Source organism: Ictalurus furcatus, chromosome 14 (genome assembly GCF_023375685.1).
Source record: "Ictalurus furcatus strain D&B chromosome 14, Billie_1.0, whole genome shotgun sequence".
NCBI lineage: Eukaryota > Metazoa > Chordata > Actinopteri > Siluriformes > Ictaluridae > Ictalurus > Ictalurus furcatus.
Genome location: NC_071268.1, coordinates 17,287,630 through 17,312,160, shown reverse-complemented (window position 1 = coordinate 17,312,160; position 24,531 = coordinate 17,287,630). Strand labels below are relative to the sequence as shown.

Here is a 24,531-nt window from a genome sequence, read left to right as displayed (position 1 = left end):
CAATATAATCCCATCGATATTAAAGCTTGGTTCTTATCTAAAGTGACTGACCTCAGTATTATGGTACAGAATAGATCTCGCTATTTACAGCCTGCGCATGCGCAGAGCGCGCCTTGCAAGCACAAGCGCGTGCACTCAAGCGAAGTCGGGGAAGAAGTCCGAGCGGTGCTGAGGCGCGTCACATGTACAAGCAGGAACGAAGTGCATGCAGAACTGCGTCTAGTGTACTACCACTGAAAACTACACAGACGAGTAAAGGTAAGAAAACTGTCTTGAGAACTTACGGGGACGTCTTTGTAAAAGTTTGAGTGCTTTTGAACTTTTCTGACTGAGTGAGGACATAACATTGTTTCCGTCTAACGTTACCGTCTAATGATAATACAAGCTGACACAAACATTATAGCTGTGCTCCTAATGACACGGATTACACGGTATACGTCTTAATGGTGCTGTTTGTGGAAGTGCCACATATCTTATGTGGTAACTGCCTAAAAAGCAAACGCTTACTACATTACCAGCACGCTGTCATATTGATCTACTTATTAATGCTGGCTTATAGTGTCACACTAAACTGTATAAGAACTTTTTATTATCATCATCATCATCATCATCATCATTATCATCACCACAGTGCCAAAAGATCACACTGTTATTTTAGAATGATTTATTTCCTGACATTTTGTGCTCACCTAATAAACTTCAAGAATCATATAGCCCTACCTTACAACTGGTTGTATTGGCCGAGTCAAATATCACTTACATACTGTACTATCTGACTTGCACACAAATGAAGAGGAAAATAGCAGAGCTTACTGAATACTGTATATTAAAATGGTTGCTGGTTTTTATCCCTGTGTTCAGCATGTGCATGATGTGTAGAATACAGATTGAACAATGTGTAGACTGAAGGTTGAAGAAATGTTTTAATACAGTTCATTGTTTTCTTTCCAAAAACTACAATATCATTTTTTTTCATAATTTCATAAATCATATACATTTACCAGTCACATAAAGAGCCCAAGATCTTTTTTTTCTTCTTAGTGCACCACCCTGGGGGGGAATCCTGTTCTCTTGATTAAAAATCTTTTGTGTGATTTCCTTTTACTTTTAACCATTTAAAGTGAACCTAAGACAAATGCACTTGGAAAGTAAAAGCAGTGGGATTTCAGGTAGCATGGTATGTGAGGTTCCACCTCTCTGATGTGATGGAATGCAAGTAACATGCTGGAACGTGTGCTTGTTATATGGATATGGTATACACAGATAAGCCATAACATTAAAACCAGCTGCTTAATATTGTGTAGGTTCCCCTTGTGCCTCAGAAGCAGCTCTGACTCGTCAAGTTATGGAATCCACAAGACCTCTGAAGGTGTGCTGTTGTATCTGGTACCAAGACCTTAGTAGCAGATCCTTTAAGTCCTGTAAGTAGTGATGTGGGGCCTCCTGGATTGGACCCACAGATGCTCGATCTGGGAAATTTGGAGGCCAAGTCAACACCTTGAAGTCGTTGTCATGTTCATGAAACCATTCCTATACAGTTTTTGCAGTATGGCAGGACTCATTATCCTGCTCAAGTGGCCTGATCATTAAATTTCATCACCATAAAGTGCACTGGTGTTTCATAGTGGAGTGTGTCATATGTGCAGGCATGTTCACTTCAAGGTTTGTAGAACGAAAGAAGACTATACAGGTCATATATAAAGGAAATGGGATAACACTGCAGTAAAACAGCTCTGACCTGTCAAGAAGGGAATAGGGAAGGGAGAATAGGGAACAACTTTGCCATGTAGGGGTGTCGTTGGTCTGCAACAATGTTTATGTAGGTGGTACGTGTCAAAGTAACATCCACATGAATGCCAGGACCCAAGTTTTCGCAGCAGAACACTGCTCAGAGCATCACACTGCCTCCACCAGCTTGCCTTCTTCCCATAGTGCATCCTACTGTCATCTCTTCCCCAGGTAAACAATGCACACGCACCTTCCACATGATGTAAAAGAATACGTGGTTCATCAGACAAGGCCACCTTCTTCCATTGCTCCATAGTCCAGTTCTGATGCTCACATGCCCATTGTAGGTACTTTTTCCAGTGGACAGGGGTCAGCATGGACACTCTGACCGGTCTGTGGATATACAGCCCCATACACATTAAGCTATGATACATTGTGTGCCCTGACACCTTTCTATCATAGCCAGCATGAATTTTTTCATCAATTTGTGCTACACTAGCTCTTCTGTGGGATTGGACCAGACGGGCTAGCTTTCGCTCTCCACACTCATCAGTGAGTCTTGTCCATGACCCTGGCCATGACCCTGTCGCCAGTTCACCAGTTGTCCTTCTTTGGACCACTTTTGGTAGGTACTAACCACTGCATACCAGGAACACCCCACAAGACCTGCTGTTTTGGAGATGCTCTAACCCAGTCATCCAGCCATCACAATTTGGCCCTCGATTAAAGTCGCTCAGAGCCTAATGAAGTAAACGGTGTTATTCACTTCACCTTTCAGTGGATTTAATGTTATGGCTGATCAGTGTATGTGCTTATTACCTGTTTTAGAAACACAGCAAAACAGACATGTACATGTATTTTTTACAGCATCTCTGTTCCTACGCTGACAGGGGGAACTTACTGGACTGCAGGCCTGTTTATGTGCTCAAATTTTATGAAGACTTAGTCGTCATCAATGAGGACACTGAGCATGGCTGTGTTCAAGCAACAGAAAGTGGAGGATTTTTATGAAAATGGAGAGGAGCTTGGAAGGTGAGTAATATGATAAATTATTGTTGGATTACCCAAAACTGCTTTAACACAAGTGAAGTGTATATTTTACTGTTAAGAGCATTCATCATATTGCATGGATTGCATGCTTTATGGTCCTCAAGACTGTGTTTAAAAGACCTGGCTAACAGATGTTTGCTGAGGCTGGAGAAAGGAACATCTGGGGGATTTGCAGTCATAGTTGGAATAAGTTGGGAACTTTGGCAGCACACAGGAATGTTATTATACTTTATTAAACATTTCCCTAGATTAAAGCATATATTTAAATGAGTGTAGTTTAGCTTCGTTGTGGCTCTCATTAGAGTTATTACAACTTTAGGAAACACAGTCATACTCAGCTTATTAGACAGTCACGAAAGACTCGATTTCCTTTTTCACTTCTGTTACCTGGTATTCTTTGTTCTGTTGTAATGAACACACCCCCAAAAATCTGCCCCAACATGCAAGGCCAGCCCTCATCACTCAAATTATGGATATCAACTGTGAAAACATTGCTCGTAGCATCTTTTCATCAGGTAACTATAAATCTGTCCAGAAAGGAAGTGGAGTTATAGTGTTGAATTGCTTGTTAGCTTTCAGGAAAGGTGTGGCTTTACGCCCAGCTGGGTGTCCTTTCTCCCTGCCATCTGAATGAAGAGGCTGTGAAAAGATGGCTGTGGTATGAATTGCACTTAAGCCTTCTTTAGGACTAGGACTGGCTACCATTTTAAATCTGAATCATTAAACATTGTAATAAAGAAAATAGTCTAAGCTTTTCACATGGGAGCGACTGCTATTATCAGGGTAATTTCATTGTTTTTGAAGAGGAAAGCTGAGGAGCCATGCCCAGTGGATACCACACAGATGTGTGTTATTGTTGGGAATATATAAGAATCTGGCTGACTCAGTGCTCTGTCCCTCAATTTACATTTCAATTTATGTGACACATCCTGGCATAGAGAAAGGGGATGTGAATGGACTGTACAGCAACTCTGAAACTGAATAAGCATCTGCAGTTGTAGCTTTAACAAATTAGGAGATAAATCTGTTTTCAGAGCAGCACCCACTGAAAAGACAATTTTTTAAATAATTTTTTTCTCCATCTCCAGTGTTAGTAGGGTAGTTGGTGATTATCAATTCAAGTTGGCTGTATTAATAATCATCACTCTGTGGAATGATTTCTATAGCACAGATGGAGAATAGTGTTCAGAAGTACATGAATTTTAAGCATGCTGTAAAATTCTGATCTTTTATGGTCAAGTGTAGTAGAACTTCTACTGTGCACCAAAACTCAACACTTAAAATGAAAGAGGAAACCACATGCATGTGGTTTCACGCAACGCTCTGTGATCTGTGAGAGCCAAGCAGCTGTTTTACAGTCGAGCAAGCAAGAGAAGTGCGTCAGAGAAACACAAAAGTGTAATAATTATAATAAGAGCATAGAAAAAAAATAGCTAGCCATGTAAAGTTGTTAGCCATACCATAGACATTTCCAGTCTTTCATTGTGTTCCATGTGGGCAATGGTTACTGAACACGTCACTTCATGCATCATTTAACAGTGCATTGTGGAGAAAACTGAGACCTTACACACCTCTTCCATGATGCTGATGCGTGGCTGTACATGGGGCTTTAAACAAAGTGATGGGCTGCACTCTATTGGTAAACCATCTTTGTGGAACAAAACACTGCATTGGCCAATAGAAAATGTGAAATCTTGTCATAGGGCAGTTGCTGTCACCTTGTTAGAATACTATGCGTCGTTTTGTATGAGCAACCCCACATTCGTGAGCCACTTTAATAGGAACACCTATATTCGTGCTCATTCATGCATTTATCCAATCAGCCAATCATGTGGCAGCAGTGTAGTGCATACAGTCATGCAGATACAGGTCAAGAGCTTCATTAAACAGTCACTTCAAACCAGTGAAGTGAATGAAATAAAAATGGGGGAAAAGTGATCTCAGTGACTGTGACCATGGCATGGTTGTTGGTGCCAGATGGATGGTTTGAGTATTTCAGAAACTACTGATCTCAGAACAGTCTCTAGAGTTTACACAGAATAGTGTGAAAAGCATGTGTTCTGCAGGCAGAAACGCAGAGCTGATGAGAGGGGTCAGAGGATGGACAGATTGGTTAAAGCTGACAGGAAATCTACAGTAACCCAAAAAGCCATTCTTTACAACCATGGCGAGCAGCAAAGCATATTAGAACGCATAATCTTGTTGTTTCCTGACAGTAAAATGCAACACATGACACCTCTTAAAGAACATGGTTAAGCCGTAGGAGGAAGTGGGATGAACGAGAGATATGCATTAATGCACTCCTTATACAGCGCAGTATAAAGTTCTGGACTTACATAACTTCAGACAGAGTATCAGGGTATACTGCGTTGTTTAGTTTCTCGTTTTTTCGTCCACATTATACCCAGAGCTGCTGGTTTGCTCAAAGGAAGTTTTGTCATATCTGTGTCCCAAATGTTCTTGCATTATCAACCTCTACAGTTACTGTGGTACATTTGTAGTGTGAATCAATTTCAATATGACTTAATTTGAATTAATTAATGATAAATCAGTGCCATGCCTGCTATTTGTAAAGCTAATTGAAAGATGTTATTACTGTTAAAGACTGTTCCAGTAAAATTGTTGTATGTACCAGTGTGATTATTTAGCAAGATTTATACAGAACATTTTCTTCTGACTTGTTTTGGGCTTACTGTTTCAAGCGTTAGTCTGGGAACTGTGTTTTTTTTCCTATAAATGTTATTTTTATGTGTAAAAGCATCAAGCTGTGCTGAGATGAAATAGGGACACAGAATGGAAAGTGTATGAAGCAGCTGCAGAAAGCATTGAGTGAAGTGAAGTACATTTGCATGGGTGGGATAATGAGCTGTGTGGGATTTTTGACCCCTGCTGAAAAGATTAGTGTTTCAGCAGCGATGACAGCCAAAGTAAAGTGTAAGCATGACTTTCTCAACTTGACATAACAGCACTTTGTTATTTTTGCTTCATAATTGCATAGGAGGAAGAAAACTGTTGTCATCATTCATGCAGAGTTTTGTGCAGGTCATATGCTATGTCCCCATGTTGTCATATACAGTGTGTTCCAAAAGTCTGAGACCACATTGAAAATCTGGGATTTTTTTTTTCTTTTAATTTAAAACTAGAAATAAACAAAAGGTGTTGGAATGTTGGAAATATTTAAAACAAAGAAAGTAAATGTTCAATATCTGGAACATTTAATATTCAAGATTCTACACTATTTCTAGGTCCCTGTTTAAATGTAAGCAAATGTGTGATATTGACAGTGTTAACTGCTTTGTACTAAAGGTCAGATTGAAGCATGTGTTCAGACGACACCGATGGATTTGATGTAAAATGGATCATAAGGTTTTGCACAAACTTGTTCGAGTGCACGCTGTCATTAAAGCAAAAAGGGGACGTACTAAATGCTAAGAAACTGAGATTTATGTAAACATTTCAAAGATTCTGCTTTTCACTCTAATTGTTGTCAATAATATAATTTGTAGTGAAAATTTTTTGTATTAAATTAGAAAAGAATGCAAAATAGAAACATTTTCACTAGTGCTTTCAGACCTTTGGACCCCTCTGTAGTTCCACTTCTGTTAAACTTAAAATGCTTTCAGTCTCCCTGATGAATTAGCGGATACCTCAGTTAATCGTCATGACTTTGCTGCCATGGGTTCCCTCAGGCTGTGGGGTTAAAGTTAAATATTGTAGGTAAATATTAGGATGGCACCACTCACTCAAACACACAGCCTTGACATAGTTAGCAGCAGCTGTTGGGAGTGGAAAGTCTAGTGAGACTGCGAGCTGCAGGCGGGTTTAGAGCAAAGTCAGCTGGCATGCTTGCAATGGAAAAACTATTCTGCCAGCCTCCCTCTGAACATTACCTCCAACAAAATACTTCTGTTAGATTTGGTGTCCTCCCGGAAGGGTGGAGGTGTTGATGTCAGTGTCATCAAAGTGTTCCAAGTTGAAATTGTGTGATTTTATGAGGTATTGAGGGTGCGTAGCTGGTTCCGTGACCTTTGAGACATTTCTCAGAAAAGCCTGCAAAGGCTTGTGATATTTTTTATTGCATTCTTCACAAAGACATTAGTCTGTTTCAGACCCTTTGTATTATACCCCTTTTGTTACGCAGGATCCATTTTTCCCCCTGTGTTGTTGCTCTAAGCCAGATCAGCTAGCAGAATGTTTGACACTGGTCACTGGGGTGGTTATGCTCTAGATAGAACAGATGCAATGAACATTTGAGATGGTCAGTGACTTAGACCCCGAAGTTTTGTTTCCCCCAAGTCTCTATTATATAAGGCCAGCCCTAAGGATTTACGTTCCCGCCCAGCTTGTTTTGGTTAGCTGTACAGTGTGTGTGTACATATGTGGGTGTGTTTTATCTCTCTGAAGTATATTGACCAGGAAAAGCCTCACCTATATTTCCATGTGGAGACCTCTACATTGTTGTTGCTCTGATCTGAAAGTGAATGTATTTGTTCACAGGGATGTAATAATTAACATATGGAATCAAATACAATGAGGTGTGGCATTATAGGAATGTAATCAACGACATGGTGGGTATACCACAACAATTGGCCAACTATTCGAATTTGAAATAATTAAAGAATGGCAACGTTTTAAAAATGTTTGTAGTTATGTTTAATGCTGTAGAAAATCAGCTACACATGATCGTACCTGTTATCATGTACGTTATAGCAGATATTAACAGTCAGGGTTGCATCAGTGTCTGTTTCATGAGGCAGTTTTGTCATGTGGATGATCATATGCTACATCACTGAATATATGTGAGATCTTTGAACCACATCACACAACCTGGAGCTATGACAAATTATCACTATTGGGCACTTGAGAATATGCCCCATCATTGAAAATACATGAATTTTGCAAAATATACAGTGGAATTATGCCACACTTCCTATTTGCATGGCATGACATGGTATTTCGTTGCCTCGCCATGGCAAAAACTCTGTTGAGATATAAAAAAAATTCCTTTACAATTTACCATAATTTATAACCTTCATATCAGACAAAATCTGATATGAATCTGATTAACCCTCTAGGAGAAGTATTTCTGTAAACCTGCTTTGTGACAATGTCCACTGTTAACAGCGCTATATAAATAAAATTCTGACTTGCTGGATGAGTAGTTACTGTGCTCTTGGAGGAATTTTGGAAGGTCAGCCACTTTTGGGAAGGTTTGCTACTGTGCAGAGTTTTTCCATTTGGAGATAATGGCTCTCACTGTGGTTCTTTGGAGTCTCAGATCCTTTGAAATAGTTTTGTAACCCTTCCCAGACTGATGTATTTCAATCACCTTTTTCCTCATCATTTCTGGAATTTCTTTCAACCTTGGCATAGTGTGTTTCTGGGTAAGACCTTTTAACCAACTTCATGCTGTTGAAAAAGTTCTATTTAAGTGTTGATTTGATTGAACAAGGTTTGCAGTAATCACGCATGGTTGTGTCTAGGCCAGCCGAACCCCATTATGAATGCCATTTCATAGATTTGGGGAATTAGTAACTATGGGGGCAGTACGGGTTACTTTACTTCCTTAACAAGTGCAGACCCGAGTACAAGTTGTGTTCATATTCACGGGAATAGCAGCACAGTTCCAGTGCAACCGAACTCAGACCACCTTCTACACTCCTACTCCTGGGTTCGGTACCATGATGTGCTTCCCAGTCCTCATGGCAGCTTTCACATTACCAATTGTTCATGCAAACTGTGCTCAGTTTCAGACTAAACTGCCAGTGTGAAAATCCCCTCTGTCGTTCACCTTCACCTCAGCAGCATCTAAAGCAGGGATAAAACTGGAGTGAGACAGTGAGTGGGTTCAAATGAACTCTTCTACCCTGATAAAGTTAACCCCCTTCTGCTGGGACCCCAGTGTGACACACAGGAAATAACTGAATATAGTCATCTTCTAATTATCTTTCCTACATGTTATTCCACTGTGCCTAGTCAAAGTGTGTTTCAAAGATCTTAGACACTGAAATTTATTTTAATAGAAGTGACAGTCTTTCAACATGGAATATTGAGACAATCTCTGTTGTGTTAATAAAGAAATGAACATCATGTCACAAGCATCCTACAGAAACATCCTGCAGTATCTTTAAGGTGTGGCACTGTCTATAGTCTCCGACCTTCTTCAGGATGACGGTGATAGAGACAATATTTGTTAGCATATTTCAGACTGGAGGCGCCTTCCGTCTTTCACTCTGTCTCAATCAGTTCCCTCTCCTGGCTCTCCACCTCCACACTATCTGCATTCTCAAGCCGGCCATCTGGAGTCTGCACTGATGGGACTTAACAGTGCAGCCTGATAGAGTGATAAGGCAAGAGGTGTATGAGTGTGCTTGAAAATCAAACATGGCACTACTTAGTCAACTCTGATACATCTTCCTACTCATACATTCCACACACCGCGTTGTGGTGATGCAGTCTGGCAAAAATCCAGGGATTAAATCTGACACAGGAAGACATTTCCTACATCTTTTTTTTTTTTAAGTGTTGATTATTTCTGGCATGTACTGTATATGGCATATATGCGGGATATGTATAACAATGTGTGTTGTGGAAAATTAGGAATATCCACTAGTTCTTTCTTCTTTGCTGCACCAGAGGAATGCTTGATTTTTTTTTTTTTAATTGCTCAATGTATGTGATTATTCATGAGCAGGAAAGGCTTCTGTTTTCACAACTTGATACATGTATCATGCAAGAATGACGTTTTTAAAATGAATGCACTTCCGTTCAAATTAATTTTGTTCAGTCGGACATCGATGACCTCCCCTGCCCTAGTCAGTTATGTTGAATACAAGGAAGCTGTGTTGTAAGAATGCAGGAGGAAGCAAGCTGAGAATGCCTGACACTGTAGTAAAGTGAGTAGGAAAAAAGCATTTTTCTTCTTCTCTGTGTGTGCATTCTTCCTACTCCATAAGTCCTATGTAATGCTGGCCAGATGAAGGCTTTCCTCAGAAATTCTCACTTTGTGGGAGATGTTTTGTTTCCCATTTTGGTCGTGAGATTGGGTGATTAATTCCAACGCAGGCACTAGGGTTGTCAAAAGTACTGGTACTTCGGTACCAAGTCGGTACTAAAAAGAAAAAAAGTTGACGGTACCAGATTTTCATAAGTACCGGTAGTACCGGGTCAACCCGGTACTGACGCACTGCCTGAGAGGTGGTCAGTCGGGAACTTTTCATGGGTGCACCGTGCAAAAAGAAGATAATGGAGCCAAAGCAGCAGCAGCAGCTCCGCCGGTTACCATGGCTGCGTCCGAAACCGCATACTTACCTACTTTATTGTAGGCAAAATACATGTATTTCTCTCGGACGCTCGTTTTCCGCTTTCGGTGCTATTACCGCTAAATGTGTAAAAGCCGCGCGCCTAAAATTTATGTGCGCTAGATTAACCGTGCTTTCAGGAGGAGCGGCTGCTTACCCGCAGTATTTATTCAAGCAGTTCAAGCAGGTGAGTTTAAAATTATGGTAACGGTTGCATTATGAATAGTTTAGCATAGTTTAATTGGAGTGTATAATCGCAAGAAAACATCCGCGGTTTTTCCTTACTTAATGGTTAGAATTCGCGCGTTTAAGGCTAATACGGTCAGGAGTCCTTATTAACCATTTAATTTAACTTTAACTTTTATTAGAGTAAAATAAATGGGAGGACAGGGTGGGGTTTACTAATTTTACACACCAGATGACCTATATATCTGAAATTTATGTGTTCGAAAATAATAGATGTGTGGCTACCACTGTTTATGTCTGGCTGGATAACTCTAGTAGCTTTAATATTAATGAAATAGGCTAATTGAAATATACAGAATGGCATTTTAAAAATACATTTTATATTGATCTTTAACTTTATTAATAAAATAGTGTGTTGTTCAATTAGCATGCTTTTGTGTTTTGCTTTGGTATAGAGTACCGTGGAATTTTGCTGGTATTGGTACCGTGACAACCCTAGCAGGCACTATAGTGTAATATAACCAGTCTAAAACCACTTACCTGTTTGTCTATTATTAGATAACTCATGAATTATATGCCCGGTTAAAATAATTCAATTCCATTCAACTACAATTCAGTTTATTATTTGTATAGTGCTTTTAATATTGGACATTGTCACAACGCAGCTTTATAGGGATACAGGACGACTGAAAAGTCTCCATACATTGGGGAAATTAACACTTTCTAGCAAACTGTCTTTCAAATTTTTTTTACTTTGTTTTATTTATATATATATATATATTAATTATAGTGGTTAGCATGTTTGCCTTTGCATGTTCTCCCCATGCATCAGGGGTTTCCTCCCCCAGACCAAAGACGTGGTGTCTGAATGGGTGTGTGAATGTATGTGTGATTGTGCCCTGCGATGGGTTGGTACCACACCAGATTGTCCCCGCATTGTGCCCTGAGTCCCCTGGGATAAGCTCCAGACTCTCTGCGACCCTGTGTAGGATAAATGGTGCAGAAAATTGATGGATGGATATAAATTCCATCCATCCATCCATCTTCTATACCGCTTATCCTTTTCAGGGTCACGGGGAAACCTGGCACCTATCCCAGGGAGCATCGGGGTACACCCTGGACAGGGTGCCAATCCATTGCATGCCACAATCACTTACACATTCACACACACATTCATACACTACGGACATGCCAGTCAGCCTACCACGCATGTCTTTGGGCTGGGGAAGGAAACCCCCGCAACACGGGGAGAATATGCAAACTCCACACACACAGGCCCACGGTGGGAATCGAACCCCCGACCCTGGAGGTGTGAGGTGAACGTGCTAACTACCTTTTTTTTATTACACTCATTTCATATGCTACAGTCAATGGTTTTGTCTTGATAAACTGCAACAACAAAATTATTTTGTCAAACTTGGTATAAATTTGGTAGTGTCTGAGTGATAGACCTTTTTTTTTTTTAGTGTGTAGCTAACTAGCTAAACATCTAGCTGATATTACTGGTTGTTACTTAAGTATTTTATATTGGCTATCTAAATTTTACAACTAGATAGCAGTCTGTTTCACAATGTGTTTAGAGATCTTGGGAAATAATTTCAACAAGCCTCATTTTTCTCGAAAAATTTCCCACAGGCCACACACACTGTGTCTCAAGAGGTGTGATTTATGGGTCAGAGCTGAAGCATTTATAACATTTTCTGTGATACTGTTGCTAATTAACAGCTAGCCCGCAACATTATTGCCAAAGTGCTTGTTTTTCACTAACAAGCAATGTGAAAAAGGATTGAATGAAACTCTTCATTTTGTTGTACAGAGATCACTTTCTGATAAAAATCTGTATACTGTGATATATCATTATTGTCCAAAATATACTGGCAATTGTATTCTATAGCAGGTAAAAATAACTGTAAAAATGGAACACTTTAGCTCTGTTATACACATCACATAAATCATGCCTGGATGTTATTAAAGATAAACTCTTAAATGTTCTAATAATTTCTAACAAGCTTTGGCTTTGTCTTACAGTGGGCAGTTTGCTATTGTGAAGCGATGTAAAGAGAAGAGTACAGGTGTAGAGTACGCAGCGAAGTTCATCAAAAAGCGCCAAAGCAGAGCAAGCAGAAGAGGAGTACGGCGAGAAGAAATCGAAAGGGAGGTGAACATTCTACAGCAACTCCAGCACCCCAACATCATCTCACTGCATGACGTCTACGAGAACCGCACCGATGTGGTGCTCATCCTGGAACTGTAAGTTACATTTACACACAAAGCCTGTGTGATATGGAGCAACCAGTGAAGCTGGAATGAATGTGTTTTGAGATCTGTGACTGACGGGACAAATTATGACACACAGCTCATTGTATGTTAGTGCCTAATGAGTTAGACTCATTTTATACTGTTTTTAGTTAATAGAGAGATACAAGTGTGCATATGCCTCTCTGTCAGTGTGTATGTCTTTAGGATGCTCCCATGATAAAGTGTCTGTGTTTTTGTGTGATTTTGCATATTACACAGGCAAATCCGAACTAAATATCAGTTCTTTGGCATTCCTGTGAATCCCCGTGTGGGTTTGTTCATGCTCTAATGTGTGCATGAGTGCATGGCCAGCCAATTAGGACTAATTGTGGGTTGAATTCAGTCAATGCTGTGGGGGAATGTGAGAAGCTGTCAGGAGCCAGTCAGCTGCTCAGATCAATATATACAGTATATAAACATCTATGTGGTGTCCCCAGAGAGTGAACGCAGTGTTCATTTGCTGTGCAGAGAAAATTAATACATTTTCTGAAAATGACAAGAACATATGCTTAGATAGTTCTGATAAGATCTGTGGTTAAAGTCAGTTTCATATTGTGTAAGCAGAGGAAGTACATGTTTTTAATCTACAAATTTGAGATTTACCGAGAACATGTAGAATTTATTTCCAAAATTATTATTGATTTCACTATTTTTTGTTTAAACAGATTGACAGCTTCTTGTTATTGCCGACATATTACATAATCAGCATTATCAGTATAATATACAACATAGATCAGATGCAAACGTGTCTGTGTGTATTGTGTTATAATGTTTATGTACTAACTGCAGAACACTATTGTGTGTGCGTGTGTGTGTGTTTGTGTGTGCGTGTGTGTGCGCGCGTGTGTCTGTGTGTTTGTGTGTGCGTGCGTGCGTGTGCATGTGCGTGTGTAAGGGTATCTGGAGGAGAGCTCTTTGACTTCCTGGCCCAAAAGGAATCCCTGAGTGAGGAAGAGGCCACTGAGTTTCTTAAACAGATTCTTGATGGGGTCCACTACCTGCACTCCAAGAAAATAGCACATTTTGATTTAAAGGTATCTGCTTTGTCATAAAATTTATGTTAAACTGCACATTTAAGAAACAACTTGGTGTAAGGTACTTTAGTTGCTGGTAAAGGGACATTCCACTACAATATCTTATGTATGTACTGTATGTATTTCTTTCTTTTTTTTTCTTTTTTTTTTAAATATATATACTATTGTCAAATCCACTCTTTTTACACTATAACATCCTATGGGTTCTAGTAGGACATGAGTCCCTTAATAACCCTCTTTTGTAAATGCAAGCTTACTCTCAGCTACACTGTGATGCTTATAAAACAGCCTATGCATATCATGCTGTATTATGCACACCTATGTGGAGATGGAAGAAATAGGAAATGGAATTGTTGCCATGGTAGCAGACCATTTCTGTGTTGACCTATATAGAGGGTCTGTCCTGTTTAGCGTTGTTGCATAGCAACACCTGTAACTTACAAAAGGGAACCTGCACCTGTGTTTGGGGCATGTGAAAAATATTTGGTTGAGATAATTTAATAGATGCAAAATTTTATGCTAATATGATTCTTTCACACAAAAAATACAGTCGGTTCTTTTGAAATTTACTGTGAATTTTAAAACATTTCTGAGTATTATCTGTATAATCGTAAACTTCTGTTGGAGTACCATTTCCAGTCCTGTATTATTCCTATACTTCTCATTCATTTTTTATTACTCAGTTTAAACTTCCTTAGACACGCATGTCTGGCATTATAATTTTTGTCCAGTTATCTCAAGAAATTGTTTATTATTTGCACTTAATTTCTCCCAAGTGCATCGTGTCATCTGGTCCAAGCCCAGGCACTCAGACACCATAAGGTTATGAGCCACATGTTGATGAGGCACGTCAAGCATGCAGATCTTACTGATAGTCTCCATCCTGTTTTTCTAAGCACTGCATCTCCTCACTCTCCAGCCCACACAAGGGCTATGAAACACTCTCATAGCTGATATTGACACCATGATATTGCATACTGCATGATCACGGAAATTTGAGTTTTGAGAAGAAGAAAAAAACTATTGAGAGTGAAATGCCTATTAGGTCAGTACAGTGTTCAGAGGGGAACTCTATCCAGTGTTGTAGAAAGATCATTCTGGTGATAGTCTGCATTTTATGTCATTACACTAATTAGATACAGCCCCCTTCGAAAATATTGGAATGGCAAGACCAATTCTTTTGTTTTTGCTATACACTAAAGACATTTGGGTCTGAGATAAAAAGATGCAAATTCGCAAGAAATACAGAGATGAGCTGAAATTCTGATCTGTCGTCTCATGTTCAACTTTTGATCCAACACCCAAATGTCTTCAGTATATAAGCAAAAAAAACCCCAAAAGAATTGGCCTTGCTGTTCCTTCCTTTTGGAGGGGACTGTATCTTTTACACACGTTGTTTGATGTGTTTGATTGCGGCTGTGGTTCAGGTGGTAGAGCGGGTCGTCCACTAATCGTAGGGTTGGCAGGTCGATTCCCGGCCCACATGACTCCACATGCCGAAGTGTCCTTGGGCAAGACACTGAACCCCAAGTTGCACCTGATGGCAAGGTAGTGCCTTGCATGGCAGCTCTGCTACCATTGGTGTGTGTGTGAATGGGTGTATGAGACACAGTGTAAAGCGTTTTTGCTGCTAAGGTTAAAAAAGTGCTATATATAAGTGCCGACCATTTACCATGTGTCATTTTGTCGTATTTTTATATTTATGCTTATTTCTTTGGATTTCAGCCTGAGAATATTATGCTGCTAGACAAAAATGTCCCACTGCCACGGATCAAAATTATTGACTTTGGCTTGGCACATAAAATTGAAGATGGGGTCGAATTCAAAAATATTTTTGGGACACCAGAATTTGTGGGTAAGTCAAAATGTGGATGAGTAAGACATCATCACCTCTTTACTGTCAAAGCATCTCAAGTGAATCATCTTCATTTAAATTGAGCAGTTAGACTGTTGTTCCAGCAACAGCTGAAATTCACTACCATTCTGGCCACATTGCATTGCAATGTTTGTCATTTGAAATATCTTTAGAAATATCTTATGGTCTATTTTCAGCTCCAGAAATAGTCAACTATGAGCCTCTGGGATTACCAGCAGACATGTGGTAAGTGATCTTAACTGTGTGGTACTTTGGGTTTGGATAAAACGGGCATCTCTAAGATTTTATGGCTTATTCACATGTGTTTTTCCGCCTTCTCCTTCCTTTACAGGAGTATCGGTGTCATCACGTACATCTTGTAAGTGTGAAATGAAGATTATGGATTCTCGATTTCAGGTGTTATTTCTGTGGGCTGGTGTGACTGAGCCAAATAATTCCTAATACACACTAGATAATATAGATCTAGATTCTAGATAATATCTATAAGACAACCTAATCAGCTATATTTAGCACATGCAACACTGATCTTCCAAACACGAATGTGAGAAAATTGACTAACATACCATTTTTTCTTATATAACTGAAATTTTATGTGCAGAAAGATGAGTCATTAAATGTTGTGATAGAATTGATCATCTCACCTCAAACCTTTCTTTCACGTCTTTAGACTGAGCGGTGCTTCCCCATTTCTGGGCGAGTCTAAACAAGAGACGATGGCAAACATTTCTGCTGTGAGCTACGAATTTGATGAGGAATTCTTCAGCAGCACTAGTGAGCTGGCTAAGAGCTTCATTAGACAGCTTTTGACTAAAGACACAAGGTGAGAGCTCAACGGAAGGCAGAGCAAAAAGAAAACTCAGTCATATGTCTGTGAATCAGCATTAAACGTCCTGTTGTCAGTGGTGTTCTTTTAACATTTTGTTCATGTTCACATCTGCCCATTTGAGAACAGGCTCAAGCGTGTTAGTATTGCATCTTCAAGAGTGGTGGCTTGATTTGGCTTGGGAAATATGTTTAACATGAGTAGGCTGCACTAGCTGTACAGGCATTACCTTTCTACTCTGGTACTCTGGTATTTATTAAACTGTTTTTCTTTTGTCACTGAACAACAGAAAGAGGCTCACCATAGAAGGTGCTCTCAACCACCCATGGATTAAGGTATGCATCTGGATGCATGTGACAGCATGTAATTCTGTGTTTGTATGGATTTATCTTAGTGCACTCATGGGTATTTTTAAGCTAGATGGGGTGTGGCTACTGCTATTAGGTACTGTGAATTGATGTATTTTGGAATGATGCACGGCAGAAACACTGAAAAGACTGTCAAAAATATCTAAACACACCATACCTGTTATAAACATTAAATAATTTTACTGTTGTTGCTGAAGCAACACGAATTAACTTGCAGTACGAATACTAACTTTACCATATTCATCAGTTGAGACTATTCCTGATTATTGTGTATATCGCTTGGAGAACTACCTGTCTCAGACACTCCATGAGCCAGAGATTATCTGATATCTTTTGTATACTTTTCTGGCCACAAGGTTCAGAATCTGTATCTTTAGTTCATCTTCAGTAATTATATTGGTTGGGATTCCAGTCCATCGCAGGAACCATGCACACACATTCACACACTGTGGTAACTTAATGTAGCCAAGCCACTTACCAGCAAGTTTTTGGAGGTGGGAGGAAACTACAAAACCTAAAGCAAACCAGGAAAAGGCTACCCGTGTTTGCAGTGTGTAGATTTTCAGTGGGAAAATATCGTTGTAGACATAGCACAATGACCATTTCAGAACAAGATATTTACAAGATTGAAAAAAAGTTCTGGAATCCTGTCTTTCAAAGTTATTGAATGGTTTATTTGTGAAGCACTTAGTAAATCTTGCAAGTTGTTTGGCAGCCATGTGAGTTTTTGTGAAAGTACAGTATGCAGTTCCCTGTCACACTGACTGACAAAATGTAGCAGATTTTCTAGTGAATGCCGAGGAGTCTGGTTTGAGACTACCTGTTACACAACTACCTACTACTGCCTACTTCCTGCATGCATAATTTAGCATCAGAGAAGAGTTTGGTCAACAAAACCACACTAACAGAACTTATGGTCTGATTGGATCTGTGTAACCCCATGACACTAACTTCTCTGATCACATGCCTGGTCCCACTTCCCAACCTGTGAATGATTGCTGTGAATGACCAAAAAGCTGCACAGGACCCACCCTCACTCAGTCTTCCTTTGGTTCCTATTTCTGAAGAACCATGAGCATGTGGAAGACACCAACTTAGTTCAGTGGCAAAGTGGACCATGTCAGCTGAAGACCAAACGCCTAAAGGAGTATACCATCCACTCCCACTGCAGCATTCCACCTAATAATACATACGTAAACTTTGAGCACTTTGCCCGTGTGATGGAGGACATCTCCGTCATAGATAGCGGCCTGGAGGAAGTGGCCCAGAAACGAGAGTCTCTTCAGGAGGATGTTGAAGCTCTTCTTTCCATCTATATTGAAAAGGAGACCTGGTACAAAGAAGAGAGTTCGAGTGTGGGACAGGGCCTCTCAAGGCTCCGTTATGAGTTCCGTAAGGCAGAGGCTCGGAGGAAGGATCTTCAGGAGGACATAAAGGCTACAGAAGCCAGCCTGAATGTTATCAGCAGCCGCTACTTGGAAAGACAGGCCCAGCTAAGCTCTCTTAGTGAGGAGCTGAACACAGAGCTGCGATGGCTTCAGGAGCTGATGAGTTCCTTAAATGGAGAGGTGGAGAATGGAGGACGTTGTTCCACTCCTGATCTCAACAACCAAGTGAACGAGGCTCTGAAAGAGATGTTGAGCAGAACCTGTGGAGAAGAATCACACTGCAGCAGCCAGACAGACAACACAGAGTCATTCTTTTAAATACATGTTCTTGCTGCGATTATATATTTTCTTACGGCAATTCCTCAAATTCAGATGAAGCATCGTAATATGTGAATAATGTATTGGGCAGTGCATAACCTTTCCTTTGCACATATAGTATGTTTTAAGTAATTAAGTAAATTTCTTTTTTTTTTTCTCTTTTTTTATTATTTATTTTTTTAACATATATGTACATCTACATTAAATCTAATCATGTTTGTGCAATATTTCTGTTAGAAGTGTTAAAGATTTACTTATCCCCTAGTTTTATTGTTGATACAGTATTGATATCCATGCTACTGAACTGACTTTAATACAGACTTATTCACTTGTATAATTGCAAGAACTGTCTAAAAAGCTACTTGACTTTGTATAAAAATTATTTTTCAATATCAGAAACGTTCATGGCATGCACAGAAGTATGTCAAATTTAGTCCAATTAATGATCTAGCATGTCAGGACAGTGTTGGCCTAATACTGAGTGCCGGTGTGTCTATAGTTATATTTATGTATTGTCCATTGTCTAGTTTAAATACTAATATATTGCATAGATTGTAAACTTTCAACACTTAAAGCGGTTTTAGTATTTATAATGCTGTTACGTATTTATGCCATTTTGATATTTATTTCTGCCAACAGATACTTCTTTCATTTTATTTAATATGAAATAACTTAATATGAAATAATTTAATAAGTGGCTCAAGTGTGTGGGAGGAAAAACAGTTAAGGGTTATTAGTTTGTTTTTTTTGTGATTTCTTTCTATTTCCACCATTTCTCTTAAATCACTAATACAGTTAATAAGAAAATAAAATCAGTAGGTGATTAATCACAGCTTTGAACTTTTTTATGCCCCAGATCACTTTTTGCTTTTCTACTCCTGAGAGGAGATATTACTTTGAATATTCGAATATCATATTACTTTACTTTCTTTGTGTTACAATCTTTTTGATTTCTTTCGTAATGAGTAATCTGAATGTTACACCTATTGTCCAAATTGTTTCCCCCACTTTAATAGTTACCCAAAGTATCATCTATCATTTGTACACGTATACTTTTAAACAACTGGAAATTTTCATTTGTTCAGATATTCCTAGTTCAGATAGTTTTAAAGAACATGCTGTTGTATTTTAAGATATCTCGTATTTATTTATATATCAACTAAAGAATTGGAATAAAGTTAATTTCCGTCAGGTTTAATTCAGAAAATTTTACTGTAGTGTACTGTATTCTGTGATGACATGATATGAATACTGCAGGTTATACCAGGGGGCTTAGTGGTTAGCATGCCTGCTTCACACCTCCAAGGTTGGGGGTTTGAAACCCGCCTCTGCCCTGTGTATATGAGTTTGCATGTTCTCCCCGTGCTTTGGGGGTTTCCACTGGGTACTCCGGTTTCCTCCCCCTGTCCAAAGATACATGTTGTAGGCTGATTGACATCTCTAAATTGCCCGTAGTGTGTGAATAGGAATGTGAGTGTGTGCGCGATTGTGCCCTGCAATGGATTGGCACCTCATCCAGGGTGTCCCCCACCTTGTGCCTGGCTCCAGGCTCCCCACGATCCTGTGGAGGATAAGCGGTACAGAAAATGGATGGATGGTTGGAGGTTATACCAGTATTTGGTGTTGGTGTCATTTGTACAGTTCATGATCTATTCTGTGAAATGTTCTATGCTGACACTATTAAATGTTAAATGGAGTCTAATCCCAGTCTTTCATGATATAAAAACTAATCAGTTCATCTGTAATTTCATGAGCTGTTTCTGTCATTTATGTTTTTTTCTCTAGCCTAAGGACTCTAGACAAGCTTTGGTGCGCAGACTGTCTGTGGTCAACATTGAGAATTTTAGAAAACAGTACGCTCGCCGCAGGTGGAAGGTATTTACTCTGAATCCTGCTCTGTCTTATAGTGCTGAATTGGCCATGTCTTTATAACGCATCACATGTTGTAGAAACCTTTTGTAGTCACCTATAACTGAGATTTAGAAGCTGTTTTTAAACATCTGATCTGCTTATTTGTATTCTCTCTGATAGTTCTCCTTCAGGATTGTAGCTCTGTGTAACCATTTGACACGCATGATGAAGAAACCACGTGTAAGTGGCTCATACTCATACAACTCATCATATCTGCAAAAAAAATCACTTTCCTCAGAAAAATATTCACCACCATGTTGTTGATGAATACAGTATAATATCATCAAAGGCATGAGAATTTTTTGCCTTAGTCAGGTCAAGGTGTGGTGTTTACAGTAAATGCTGGTGTTAGGTTTCCAAATTCATGGTATTTTTGTTTATAGAAGTTTTTCAGAAATGATCCCGGTTAGCATTAGTGTTAATGGACTCCTATTCAGAACCATATTTAATGTTATGGATGTCTGGTTTCTGGGTATCTGTGTTGTGGTGAACAGGACAGTCCAAAACAGGTCCAAGATGAGGTTTTTGTAAGGGACTGTGAGAGCGACCAGGAGGAGGAAGTATTACAAAGGAGACCCAGGACCAGGATGAGGAGCAGCACCTCCTGAAGCTCCACAGGTTCCTCCAGCACAGAACAACACATTTGCAGTAGGCAATAAGGCACCAGTCTCAAATACACACTGATGTGAAAGGGCCAGGATGTGTCTTTTACAGATGTCTACGTTTCCTTAAAGAAAGAGGAACTGAGCCATGGTTAGTGTACATATGCCTTGGACACATTAAAACATACACTGATGTAGAATGATTCAGTGAGTGCCAATACTGTGATATTAAAATAGTGTGTTTTTAAAGCTGTGCAATCAGTTGATTAATGTAAGGGGATAAGTTAGATTTTTACATGTGCTTATAAAGCCTGTGAGTGCAACATTAACATGAAAAGTTCTTAAAGGGTCTTCAGTTCTCTGAAATTCTCCCTTTTTTTAAGTGCTATAACCTTCCAGTCTCCTGTTTTACATGATCCTGTTGTCTTAATGTGCCATGATATTTTGCGTATGTGCTGTTTTAAGCCACAGCTGTCCTGTAACCTAGTAGTAAAGCTAATTAATATTTATAATAGCAAATATTTGTATACAAATGTAATGCACATGTTTGTATCATGTATGTATGAATGTACATATAAATTAAACCTGATGTAAGCTGGTGAGGTGACAGTCAGCCACAAGTGGGAATATTTTCTAATACATTTTAAAATTGCATTTTAAAGTTAAAGGTCAATGAACAAGATTTGTCAGCCGTGATTTGAGATGTTTTTTAATAGTTTATATAGACTTGAATTGTCTTATATTGAATTGCTTTAATGAAAATGTTATCCATACTTTTGTAATCAGGGCAAAATTTGCTACCTCAGAAAACACTTTGAGGAAAAATGGACACACTGGTATAGACTTATAGGGTATTTCTGAATCTGCCTTTTAATTATTTAGTTGTACTGAAAAAAGGTTGCCTCCACCCTTTACTAGTGCAGTAACGCTGGTGAACTGACGTAATCTTTGTTGTTGTAACACCTGTTGTTTTTCCATAAAGTATATTACACATGCTGCATAAATGCTTGTTGCTTAAACACGCTGATATTCTGGGTATGAGGTGCTATATGGTGTTTTCAGAGATGAAGTGTAATATCTAAAGAAAGAGAAGGTTCCTCCAGTCTTCATTCAACAAAAACAAGCAAACTCATAAACTGCTTTATCAGTACAGTATCTCCCTGATATGACCTGGGATTGGTGCTGTGTTTTTGCACTGTGTTAGGCAAGCATAACTGATTGCATTTTAAAGACTATTATATTCTTAGCATACATGGTCAAGCCTCAAACATATTTAATTTCTTTGAAATTAAGCTGTTAAAAATTCTGGTGGGGTTGTTTCAGTGTATTTGTAGGTTTAGCTATGTTTTCTAATAAACTCTTTGTCTTGTCCTGTCAGTTCATTTTGCAAGTAGTGTGTGTAAAGTAAAACTAGTCTAGGACTATTTCCCAATCTAAAATGCCACTATTTTGTAAAAAGAGACCAATAAATGTGTAATATATTTATTACATTTCTTGTTTGTTCACCTCATTTAGTTATTTATCACTATAAGCAAGCAAACCTTAGTTTACAATAATGCAGCTGATTGTGTAGACGATTAGTAATACGGGATGCCAGTACTTTGTTTACATCGTCAGTGATTCTTTTCTTTTGGCTGATTTTTGCCTCACTGATCAGAAGATCATGAGTTATCACAAGACCAGTGTTGTTTTGGGCTCATTTAAGCTGAAAGTAATTATGGACTACACTTGACTTGAATCAAGTAAATTATAGTCTGTGAGCTAATGTGGGAAAGAGAACCGTTTGTATTAAGTGTATTTCTTATTTCTATCCTTTGTTTATGTCCAAAGTGGTGTAATTTTGTTAAATGAAAGGTGAAAAGGACATCCTGACTTTTTAAAATGCTTTGTGATAGCTGTAACTGCAGGTGACAACCTGTTGCTTCCAACTGATTAGAAATAGTATGAGATAACAGTGACCCACACTGAGCAAACAATGCGTTGTGTTTAATATCATTCAGTTTCATTCCTTGTGAATAATGAACTAAATCTTTCTTTGTAATTTAATTGGCTTCATTATGATTTAAACTAATACAGAGTAAATTAGAGAGGGTTGTAAAATGTGCCATTTATCTGCTGGTGCTGAAAGGATCAGACCTTAGCATAGCGCCTTGGACAGAATTTACACAGAACTGTTCAACCAATTCAACCGGTTCATGAAATATTCTTAGGAACTGGTTTTAGAAAGCTGGACCTAGATCAAGATAAAACTACAGCTTATCCAAAGCCAGTGTGTTTGCCTGTAGTGACTGTACAGTAGTAACTATGAGTCTAATTCCAGTCGCTAATAGCACTTACTCTATGTAGCTGGGAGCAGATCATTTCAGATTTTTTTTTAACAGCAAGCTTGCTAAGTGTATGTGTGATGGAATGTTTGATCACTGATAAAACACAATTAAAGCCATTTGACTTGATCTCTTCACCCTACTGTGTTGGGTATTTACATCATTAGCTACCTCATGCTTTATGGTGGTTAGAGGAAATAACTGCCTTAATGATCACCCTCTAATCATCTGCAGCTCACAAGGTTACATAACATTCAGTTAACATTTTGTCAGTTATTCTAACAAACCCTGCAGCCATTTAACAGTAAAAACAAGTGTCTGGGGATGTTGCACAAACACTGACTGAAATTGGAGGAGAGGCCATGGCTGCTGGCAGAAGCTGATTCACCATACCTCAAAGAGCAGACTGGATGAACAGGATAAAGTTCAAACGATGGGTGGATCACTGTTAGGATATCTGTTACTGCTGCGGTGGTACATGAGTTGCTCTCGCTTTGTCACTTTTGTCATTTTAGGCACAAAGCCATTTTGTGTGCTATGACTAATATCCAAAAGTCTTCAATCCACAAACCAATGCAAATGTTGGGATTTTTAAATCATTAACCCCTGTCCTTGGACAACTGGGCTCAAAATGTAATTTGATAAAAGGTTAATGGGGTGTGCTTTCAGATTTCCATTACAACTACCACACACAAGCATGTATTCATTTTACATCAGTGGTAAAGTCAGTACTTTTCCATACAGTAACTATTCTAGCTCAACATTAAGAATGATTCGATAGCTACTGTCAAACACATTGGATTCTACTTTAGATTACACATTTATATCTCTCTATAGGCTAACACCATCTAATGTTATTAAATGTTTATAGAAAGGCCTTGAATAGAGAAACTATGGTTAATGTCGCCCTCTGCTGCCTAAATGAAAAATTGCACAATGTTCCTTTTTTAGGTCGTTTCTAATTGACCAACTATGTAATCTTTCATGCCAGCAAACATTAGCTTTCACCGGAGTGTGAAATCACAACACAGCGTACAATGCCGCAAACAACCTTTTTGCACATTTTTTCAAGAATCATCTGCTTCTGAATGGAAATGTCCGTCTATGACATTGTTTATAATATAGATTTACGGTCATGTGGAAAAAATAGGTACAGTGCTGCTTGAAAGTTTGAGTTTTCTATATATCTGCATAAATATGGCCAAAATAGATTAAAAGAACCCAATTGAACAAATGAGACCAAAATACTTGATCATGTATTTATTGAGGAAAATGATCCAGTGTTACATATCTGTGAGTGGCAAAAGTATGTGAACGTCTAGGA

At 38.9% G+C, this 24,531-nt stretch overlaps 1 protein-coding gene across 5 annotated transcripts; it reads left to right on the top strand.

The window, feature by feature from the left end:
• The first annotated feature begins 139 nt into the window (after positions 1-139).
• dapk2b (death-associated protein kinase 2b) lies at positions 140-23,336 on the top strand. Of its 5 annotated transcripts, none has more exons than XM_053641031.1 (12): positions 140-258; positions 2,596-2,760; positions 12,294-12,515; positions 13,459-13,597; positions 15,323-15,452; positions 15,650-15,698; positions 15,805-15,831; positions 16,141-16,293; positions 16,586-16,631; positions 20,156-20,245; positions 20,402-20,461; positions 20,776-23,336. In XM_053641031.1, exons 2-12 carry the CDS (start codon positions 2,684-2,686, stop codon positions 20,887-20,889), a joined length of 1,107 nt encoding a protein of 368 aa, XP_053497006.1. In that variant the 5' UTR covers positions 140-258; positions 2,596-2,683; the 3' UTR covers positions 20,890-23,336. The 5 variants fall into 5 exon arrangements, with proteins under 5 accessions (XP_053497006.1, XP_053497010.1, XP_053497007.1 ...); XM_053641032.1 differs by having other exon boundaries at positions 171-258; positions 2,619-2,760; XM_053641033.1 differs by lacking the exon at positions 140-258 and adding an exon at positions 1,318-1,369 and having other exon boundaries at positions 2,619-2,760.
• The last annotated feature ends 1,195 nt before the right edge of the window (positions 23,337-24,531 follow it).

Excerpts from the sequence above, each read along its gene's own strand:
- dapk2b (XM_053641035.1), top strand. The coding sequence starts at position 2,684 with ATGAGGACACTGAGCATGGCTGTGTTCAAGCAACAGAAAGTGGAGGAT. Across the intron at positions 12,516-13,458 it reads GTGGTGCTCATCCTGGAACT|GGTATCTGGAGGAGAGCTCT; the intron begins GTAAGTTACATT and ends TGCGTGTGTAAG. Across the intron at positions 16,294-16,585 it reads CTTTTGACTAAAGACACAAG|AAAGAGGCTCACCATAGAAG; the intron begins GTGAGAGCTCAA and ends ACTGAACAACAG.